Raw genomic sequence first — 9,926 nt, 5'->3', positions numbered from 1 at the left:
ATTTTGGAGATTCAAAGTCCACAAAGTACGGTATAAATTCTGTCAGGGTCCTTTGGCTGTTTCACGTCATGGTGGAGTGCGTATAAATCTGGCTTCCTCTTCCTCGGAGAACTCCACACTGACCTCATATAATTTCCCAAAGGCCCCGCCTTTAAACACCATAGATAAAGTTGTTGCCTTCTTAATCCTATTAACCTAAGATCTTGGAAATTTGATTCAATCAGTTCCATTTCAAATCGCAGCCGTCTCCTTTATTGCTTTCCTAGTATGTTGCTGGGAAGCATTACCAAAAATGTGGTAATGTAACACATAGTAATAGTCTAAACATGTTGGAGTCATTACTACATTCATTTCTTCCCTTGGGATTGTGGTTCCTTAGGAATAATTTTGGGTCAGTGGAGTAGTAACTCGCTTTCCTCACGTTTGCGGAGGAGTCCTATGCTGCAACCCTCAGTGGCCCCGTGACAAGGATGGGATGCAAATCTCATCCCTAGGAGGCTTCAAATCTGTTGATGCTCGGTGTCCAATCATTGCAAATCCACGCTGAGCTGAGCATGGAGCTCAAGCTTCGACAGCTTCCAAACACATCAGCTCCTCCCTAAAAGTCAAACGCGCTTCCGCCTGGGCGTCCTCCAGCCCCGCCCTCCAGTCACACCCCCTCTGTGATTGGTCGAGCGTCGAGACAGGTCGAGCCACGATAGGTCAGAACCGCCGCGGCCGTGAGCGCCACGTGTACATAGGGCCGAACCGGAAGCTCCGAGCTGGGAAGAGCGGCGGGCGAGTTGTTGGCCGCGGCAGCCATGGAGCACGCCGAGGAACCTCTGTCCGCGCGGCCGGCGCTGGAGACCGAGGGCCTGAGATTCCTGCACGTCACAGGTGAGGGACGGCGGGGCGTGCGGCGGGCGCCGCCATGCTCGGTGGGTCAGCCTCCGGGGGGCCTGGCGTTAATGCCGCGGGCAGGCCGGGACAGCGGGCTGGGCCCGAGCAAGTCGCCCTGGCTGGGCGGGCGCTCGCGGACTCCGTTCGCTGGAATCCTTTTCACATCTTCATTTGCAAGTGACAGGAGTCCTCCGGCCGGCGTTTCGCTCTGCACAACCCTCACCCACTTGCTGTCTCCTTTCCAGAGTGTAGCTCCGGGAGTCTGGAGGGCCTTTGCTTTCCTGATTCGGATAGACACACGTCCCCCTAGTCCTTCAGAACCCAGCTGCTGTGCCCTGCACCCTCCAGACTTCCCCCGAGTCCTCTGGTGGTTGAGAAGTTTCTGTTCCTTGCCCAGATAGTAACTACTTAGGAGCCCGTTTCCTCAGCTAGATGCGAAGGTTCTGAAGGCAGGAGCTATGATTTATCTTTGTTGAGTGTTATTGGAAAATGGCGTTTTTCCCGTTTTTGAATCTGGTTTCTTTCTCTCTCCCACCCTCCCCCTCCAGTGGGCTCCCTGCTGGCCAGCTACGGCTGGTACATCCTCTTCAGCTGCATCCTTCTCTACATTGTCATCCAGAAACTCGCAGTCCGACTGAGGGCGTTGAGGCAGAGGCAGCTGGACCAAGCTGAGGCTGTTCTGGGTTAGTGTCATGTGATAGAAATGAAGACGCCTATAGCTCACTTACGTAGGTGGCAGCAGTTTATGCCTTTGAGTTTGGGTTTTGAAAGATTTTTATTGAAAATTTCCCAATTATGTGTAGCATACTCAATGCACATCTCGCTTAGTGATTCTTAATTTTAGAGAGGATTAAAATGAAAACTGTTTCTTTGTGCTCTAGCTACATCCATTGAGTAACCTCTAGAATTACTGTGAGTGACCAGAAACTCAGCATTAGGATTTTGCATGCACTTGATTTTGATTTTTCACTGATCTCATCAAACCCGATTTCACTTATCACTTGGTTATTTAAAAAACAAACAAACAAACAAAAACCCTCAAAGGGCAACCATTCTAGCTAGAAGCTATTTCTGTGGGTATGTCCAAAAGAAATGTTAAGTGTCTTATGTTGCAGTATAACTAAGATACAGGTCACCATTCATCTGAATTACTATAGTACTAGGATTGGGGTGGAAAGCCTTGATTTACAACTAGGTAAAAATGTAAACTAGGGTTGGGTGTGGGGCACACACCTTTAGTGCCAGCATTCAGGAGGCAGAGGCAGGCAGATCTGTATGAATTTGAGGTCAGCCCAGTCTACACAAAAGGTTCTAAGTCAGCCAGGGCTGACCTCAAATTTATACAGATTCATATATATGTGCTGGGATTAATAAAAGGTATGTGCCACCACACCTAGCTGACATTCATATTCTTAATGCTAGTTGAAAGGACTTTGTTTTCTGGAAGAGGATCTTACACCTCTTATCATAGACCTGGGCTAATCAAGTGAAAAAGAAGCAGAAGCCTTCAGCTTTGCTTCATGCAATGCTCTCCACCTAGAGATCAGGTGCAAGGGAGATGGCCACATTGTGTGGTAGGGTCTCACTCTGGTGGCCATCAGAGCATTTGGGCTCTACTATGAGTATACACGGATGTATTGTGTGGTGGTTTTCTGACATTTGAACCTCTAGAGGCTATTTTGTATGGAGTCATACCTCATTTTTCTTTCCCTGCTATTTTAGAACCTGATGCTGTTGTTAAGCGACAAGAGGCTTTAGCAGCTGCTCGTTTGAGAATGCAGGAAGATCTAAATGCCCAGGTTGAAAAACATAAGGAAAAACTAAGACAGGTATGAACTGAGTTGGCTTAATAAATGTATTGGGTTTTTTCTTTTCTTTGCTTTTCCATGGCCTTGAGCATGCTAGACAAGGTCTCTATCACTGGTCCACACCTCTACCCCTGAACTGCTTTTACTTTGAAGAAGTTAATTTTAAATTGTTCAAGGTTGAGTGATAACAGTCAATAAAATACATTTACTGTTATTTGCAAGCTTATAGAGCAGGGTTGTGTCTCGGTAAATTCAAGATGGATTTCAGAGTCTACTGTGTCAACATTGGTGATATAAAGGAAAATAATGCGAGTTAGGGATAGGTGTGTGAATACTGACTTGCAGCAAAAGACAGAACATGGTAATGTTTTCGGTGAGCGAGCGCGTCTTTGGGTGGATATCAAGAATTAAGTTCATTTAGTTCACTCTGGGTCAGCATGCTTACTTTGTACAGTTTTGAACTGTCAAGGGAGAAATACTCTTTTTTTTATTATTTTTTATTTCGTTGTATTTTATTTTTTATTTTTTATTTTTTGGCTTTTCTAGACAGGGTTTCTCTGTGTAGCTTTGGAGCCTATCCTGGAACTCGTAGACCAGGCTGGCCTCGAACTCACAGAGATCTGCCTGGCTCTGCCTCCTGAGTGCTGAGATTAAAGGCGTGCGCCACCAGGCCCGGCTCTGAGAAATGCTCTTGAAGAAAGGTGTATCTTTTGTTTCTGTCTTGTCTTCAAGTGTTTTCTTATAACAGTATTACTCAACAACACTGTGTGCCTGGGTCGCATGTCACTGGAGCCAGGGTGGATACCAGCCTGTCCACCTCCCAAGTGCTGGGACTCCAAGCTCCATGTTCAGCTCTGTTGGGAGCTGTGTATTGCATATGACCTGGATGGTCAAGCACACCACAGTGGGTTTCAGGAGAGCGAGAAGACGCAGCACAAGTCTTAGATGACGATATGTTGGTGGAGGTGTGGGCCAGAAGACGGGAATTTTAAAGCTTTCTGTTTCTTAAGGCATGGGTGTTTTTTTTATGGGAGGGAAGGTGGGAAGTGGGGGGAAGGGGGAACCAAGGGTTGCTTTGAGCAGTCAGGTGGGCTGCACTGGCCCTCGGGGAGCGAGACTGCTGTGTCAGTCACTTCTCCGTAGCTACGAGGGAATGACGAAAGCAGCTGGGGAGAGAGGGCTTACTTTGGTGTGCAGTCCCTGGGGGAGGATGCAGGCTGCCATGGCGGCAAGAGCATGAGGCCAGCCTGGCGGTCAGGAAGCCGACTGATGGCATTCCATCCTCACACAAGGAGCAGAGAGGACAGGGAATGGAGCCAGGCTATAAACCCTCCAAGTCCACCTCCAGAACATACTTCCCCCAGCGAGCCTGCCCCTCCTGAAGGTGCCGTGACATTGGCAAGCATTGCCGGCAGCTGGAGAGCCTGTGGGGGACATTCCTCATTCAGATGACATTTGCGCACCAGTATCAAGCTGCTCTGTCATTGAAGAGCTGCTTTCAGTTTCAACCCACAAGTCTTCAGAGCCTGTCGCACCAGGCTGTCTCATCCCCCACAAAAAGAGCCAGCCCTCTGCCAGCTTTGAGGCACCAGAGAATTATCAGTCTCGCTGTGTCACTGGGGTTTCCAGGGACGTGTGCCTTTCTGCCCCAATTGGCAGCTTCTCTTATTTTTGCCTGGTCATCCTTTGGGTCTGGTCTTCCTGGCTTGGCTGGGACCCAGAAGGAAAGGCCATAAGACAAACCTACATCCTCCCTCTAAGGCATTTGCTCCAACAGCAGCCTTCAGTGTTTATGTTAGTTAGGTGTCTGTCTTCTCCTTAGTCATCAGCCGGACTTTAAAGTTAATAATTAAAAACCTGTGGTAGAGAAGTTCCTTCTGTGGAAATTAAGTCTCCACTATCCGTGCTTCTTACCTACTGCCTAAATATCCCATGTAATGTTCAATTTTCTTAGTTATTTTTATAGGTATATTTTATCCAATATTTTATGAGCACATTATGTGGGTCCCTTTGAATAGAAATGGAAATAGTATGTGCATGCTTTTTTGAATGCCCATCATCTGCCTGCCTTATGGTTAGCTTAGATCTCTCATAGGTAATGCTAGAATTTATCTGCTATGCATCCATTTTGTATGTTTATTATTATTTGTGTGTGAGTGCAGGCACGTGTATGCCATGGCGTGCACTTGGAGATCAGAGGACAACTTACAGGAATCGTCCTCTTTCCTCTCTGAGTTCTGGGATCTTCTAGGGCATCAGGCTTGTTTACTTGTTCAGCAAGCACTTTTGCCTGCTGAGCCATCCTGCTGCACCACCACGCCCATTTTTTGTTTTTGGTTTTGCTATGATGGATCAGACATCCTTTTGTTGGTTTTTGAGGTATAGGGTCTCATGGAGCCCTGGCTAGCCTAAAAGTCTGCCTCTGCTTCCCTAGAGTAGGGATTCTGGGATTACAGTCATGTACCACCGTGCCCAGCTCAGTTAGACATTCTTGATATAACTAAAAGTATAAAGCAGCCTTTACGCTAAGAGGTAGTTGGTTCTTTCTGAACTTCCTATACTTACAAGGGATGGAAGCTTGAAGGGACAGGTTTAGCAAGACCTGTGCATACCGTGGGGAACTTTGCAGAATATGTCCTTTTAAGGCATCTCGTGTCCTTATGACATCACAATTTAATTAGGACCAGAATGTACTGAATTGAGTTTGAATTCCTTTGGAAATGAGAGCTTGCTTACCCATTACATACATGTCCACTTCAATGCTTGGTTGCTTGAAAAAATGGCTGCTGTCCATGGAATAGGAAACAGAAGCAAATAAATACCACGTGTGTTGGGTCCATGCATGCCACAGGCTTCTTGGTGCTGATTGCTGAGTGTGATTTTCTGCTGGGATTCATTTCCCTTATGTTTCCATAGTGTTTAGCTTTCTAATGCACTTGGCAATCTGTTGTCCTATGATCCAGTGCCTGAGGCGGAATGACTAAGTAGCACAGCCACATGATGATAAAACAGGCCTGCCAGCCACACACACACCCATTCCAGATCATTCTGCATTGCCAAAATGGACTGATAAGAGTGGGTTAAATAATGGAATCACTGGGGTTTTTTCCATACTTTTTAAAAAACTTTATTTTTATTTTATGTGCATTGGTGTTTTGTCTGCATGTATGTGTGGGGATGCCAGCCCTTCTGGAACTGGAGTTACAGACAGTTGTGAGCCGCCACGTGGGTGTTGGAGATTGAACCCGGGTCCTCTGGAAGAGAAGTCAGTGCTCTTAACTGCTGAGCCATCTCTCCAGTCCCTTCCATACGTTTTAAAACATTTAAATAAGGGTTTTATGAGATAGGCCAGGCTGGCTTCAAACTTAAAGTCTTCTCTCATCTTCCCGAGCGCCAGGGTTCCAATTGTGTACCATCATGCCCTGCCTTGCACAACAGCTTTTTTTTTTTTAAGGAATAAAGTGAAATAAAGATATGTTTTGAGAGCTGTTTGAATTAAGAGTTCTCAAATGAGCATTTTCTTTGAGACTAGTAGGAGCTTACGAGTGCTTCCTGCCATGTGTGATTCTTTCTTAGCTTGAAGAAGAGAAACGGAGACAGAAGATTGAAATGTGGGACAGCATGCAGGAAGGCAGAAGTTACAGAAGAAGTACGGGAAGGCCTCAGGTAACTGGAGTTGACAGCAATTAGCCGTGTAGAATGCGGGGGGTTTGGATTGGTTTCATGGTTTTGTAAATTGAACCCAGAGCGTGGCATATTAAGCCATACCCCTAGCCCTAAGTGGAATTTATTGATTCTTAAACTTGTGTATGTCCAAACAGGAAGAAGATGGTCCTGGGCCTTCTACTTCATCTGTCACCCCCAAAGGAAAATCTGACAAAAAGCCTTTGCGGGGAGGTGGTAAGAACCTGGCAATGTGAAACATTTAACAGTCTTAGCACTTACAAGATCTCGTGTCTTTTTATATGTACTTTCTGTGATGTGTGGTGTGGGGGCACTTCCGTATGCCAGTGCACGTGCCCATGCTTGTTTGTACACAGAGGCCAGAGGACATTCGGTGTCTTGGGCTATCACTTTCCACCTTATTCCCTGAGACACAGTCTCTCCCTCTCCCTGGAGCTCGTTCAGCAGCTGGGAAGCCTCAGTAGTCCTGTTTCAGCCAAAGCCCCGGGCTTACCAGTGTGTTGCTAGGCCTGCCTTTATGCAGGGGTGCTGGGGATTTGCACTCACGTCCTTCTACCCACTGAGCCGGCTTCCCAGCTCTATGGTTTCCTTTCAAAGTGAAGATTCTCCGGCTGAGCATGGGATGTATACTTGGAGTCCTAGCACTTGGGCTGCTGAAGCAGGCTTGTCCAAGTGGAGGCCAGCCTAGGCTCCATAGTGTTTCTGCGCCCCCAGGTTTAGGACTGTAGAGACGAGGGAAGCAGATGCAGAGTGCCCTGTGGCTCTTCACTAAGCATTAGGGCGATTGTGTTGGAGTCAGTGTTCTTCCCTGCTCTCCTGTCAGCCCTGTGACAGGAAAGGTGAGCCAGGGTGAGAGCAGTCCTGTCTTACAGACAGTGTCTGGCAGACACTGTCCGTGTCTGGCCAACAGTGCTGCCCTGTTTCCTCTGAGTAACTTTCTCAAGATATAGGCAGATGCTCACTCAGCCTTTTTCTGTGGATTAACATGACTAGACACTCTAGGTGACGAAACCATAGCAGCATGTCTTCCTTTTGTCCCTGAGGGCTTCACCTATCTCAGCGAGATGGGACACACAAATGGAGTAATTAGCAATCTTTTGTGATTCAGGCTGAGTTGGAGGCAATGGAACATGGTGTATTATGTATCTCCCCTCTTCCCCTCTAGAGCTAATTACTCATCCTGGCTCACCAGACATACTTCAGTTTGTACATGGCCTGTTGTACTGTCCAGCAGTCCTGAGCCAGGGCCAACCTAAACAGCCTGGCTTTGCAAATGAGGAAACTAAGACTCAGGGTGAGATTTCATGATGAGCAAGGAGTAGAACCGACCCACATAAGACTGACTCTGGAGCCTGGGGCATTTGGCAAAGACCCAGTTCTCAGACTGGCTGTGAGGAACTGATGTGGGAGGGAGAGATGGAAAAAAGATGTAGGTGACCCAGTTCTGACTACTAGAAGTGGAAAGTTCCATTCTGGTTGTTTGGTTTGGCTTTTGTTCATTTTTGAGACAGGCTCTTAGGCCTAGGCTGGCCTCAGCTCAGTATATGGAGCAGGATGACTTTGACCCCTTGATCCTCTTGCCTCCTCCCAAGGGCTGAGATGATAGGCCTGGACCATCACACCCTTTAAAAATGTTCTGCTCTGCTTTTGTTCTGGGTTTGAAACAAGATCTCAAACTTAAGCCTAGGCTGTTTTGAAAATCACAGTGTAGCCAAGGCTGGCCTTATGCAAGGTGATCTGCCTTCAATCTCCTGAATGGAACTACAGGTGTGAGCCCCCACATCTGGCCATTTTAATTGTTTTTAAAAGTCCATTTCTGCAGCTTCAGTAGCCTTTATTTGAATGTGTGCTTTCTTTTAAGCATTATGATTAGTGTAAGGTAAAAGATCCAAGCCCACTTCCATGTTTGAAAACCTACCCAAACCCTCTAATCCCTGAGCATGAAATCCCACCAATCCTTGAGCTCCAGCCAAGCTCAGGACTTGAAATCTTATCAGTCCTTACCCTGGAAAACTCCTCCCTGAAGAAACCCTGTATAAGCCTACCTCTTGCTCAGTTCCTGCTGCTTCTCACCTGAGCAAGGCGAGAACCTTCCTGTGTCTCTCCCAATAAATCTCTTGTGTGAGGTTTGTTGTGTGGTGTGACTTTGTGGTATTCCTTGGCTCCCGACTGCCAATGATGCCTTTCCCCTCAGAGCTACACCTCCTCCACTGGGGAAGGAAGCCTTCCTTTCAGAGTGTAACGCGTGCATTGGGGATTCCCCTCAGAGCTGCAACACTTTTACTGGGGAAAACGTCCCCCTCAGAGCAGGGCTGTAACACTTCCATTGGGGAAGCTTTTCCCCCAGAACTGTAGCACTTGAAATTGGAGGCATCATATAATTAAATCAGGCCGTCTTGGGTAATTTCTGACTGATGTTTTGTGTGCCTCTCAAGGCCTGGGATTAAAGGCTGCACCACATCTGTCCGCACCTTAATTTTTTATAGAATAGCTAAAGTCCCGTGGAGGTGGCCATGGAGATGGAAGCTTTATCTTTGCAGGGGTTTACATGTTAGATTTGTGGTTATAGTTTTAATATAGAATGTTGCCTGATCTCCAGCCATCAAAATGGTTCTGTTTCCTTTTCACTTCCAGGTTATAACCCTCTGACTGGTGAAGGGGGTGGAACCTGCTCCTGGAGACCTGGACGCAGGGGCCCATCATCTGGTGGATGAAGCTAAGACTCTTGTTAGTGTCACTCTGACATTAGCAAGGTGAACCCTTAACCCTCAACTCAATTGCCTTACGCACACTTTCACAGTGACTAGCCAGGGAGAGGTGGGGCTTAGTTCCGTTCTTAACTACCTGTATTTCAAGGGCTTTGATCAGTATGAGCTATGGACATTGCCATTAGGTCATACTCTACTTAGAGATGAGACAGCCTTTAATTTCATGGCACCTTGCTAGTTGGTAGGTTGAAGGCCTCTTGCTATGTAGCAAACTTGGTAAAGCAGGCCTGGTGATGATCTGTTCGGGTAGAAGTCCTTGCTGATAGGACAGTCTCTGTGACAGGATGCGTTGAATGATGTCTTCCTTATAAATGGTGAGCCCACCAGTGAGGATTACTGATGTACACAGTTGATGGGGTTTGCTTCTGTATATTTATTTTTATGTACAGAACTTTGTAAAAAAGAAAAAGCTAAATACTTGAAAAGTAACATTTTTAGCATCTTTATTAAACTCAAGGACATTTCTTTGTGAGCTTGACTTTGTCTATCAGATATTAAACAGCTTTTTGTCATTCAGTCTCCAATTATTTTACTTCTTGCTCATGGCTAGTGGCAGGTAGCCTTGGTGACTTTAGAAGCTGACAGACTCCTTGGGATTTAGCCTGCTTAGTAGGCTAAAGAAATAGCACAGCAGGATATGGTGGTGCAGCCTGTGACCCCACACTGGGGCCTGAGGATAACTGCACCTTTGAGGCCAGCCTTAGCTACGTGCTGAGTTCAAGGCTCATCGGAGGTATGTAGCGAGACTCTGTCTAAGGAAACACAAGTACACTGCAATAAACTGCTA

The 9,926-nt window shown here is 46.7% G+C and overlaps 1 protein-coding gene across 1 annotated transcript; it reads left to right on the top strand.

Moving 5' to 3' along the window:
• The first annotated feature begins 745 nt into the window (after positions 1 to 745).
• Selenos (selenoprotein S) lies at positions 746 to 9,651 on the top strand. The gene is made up of 6 exons (XM_028872815.2): positions 746 to 876; positions 1,428 to 1,562; positions 2,602 to 2,708; positions 6,264 to 6,353; positions 6,509 to 6,587; positions 9,006 to 9,651. The coding sequence occupies exons 1-6, from the start codon at positions 801 to 803 to the stop codon at positions 9,083 to 9,085; spliced, it is 567 nt and encodes a 188-aa protein (XP_028728648.1). The 5' UTR covers positions 746 to 800; the 3' UTR covers positions 9,086 to 9,651.
• Positions 9,652 to 9,926: the final 275 nt, after the last annotated feature.

Source organism: Peromyscus leucopus, chromosome 1 (genome assembly GCF_004664715.2).
Source record: "Peromyscus leucopus breed LL Stock chromosome 1, UCI_PerLeu_2.1, whole genome shotgun sequence".
Taxonomy (NCBI): Eukaryota; Metazoa; Chordata; class Mammalia; order Rodentia; family Cricetidae; genus Peromyscus; species Peromyscus leucopus.
Note: the sequence above shows the minus strand (reverse complement) of the source record. Positions and strands in the feature narration are given on the sequence as shown.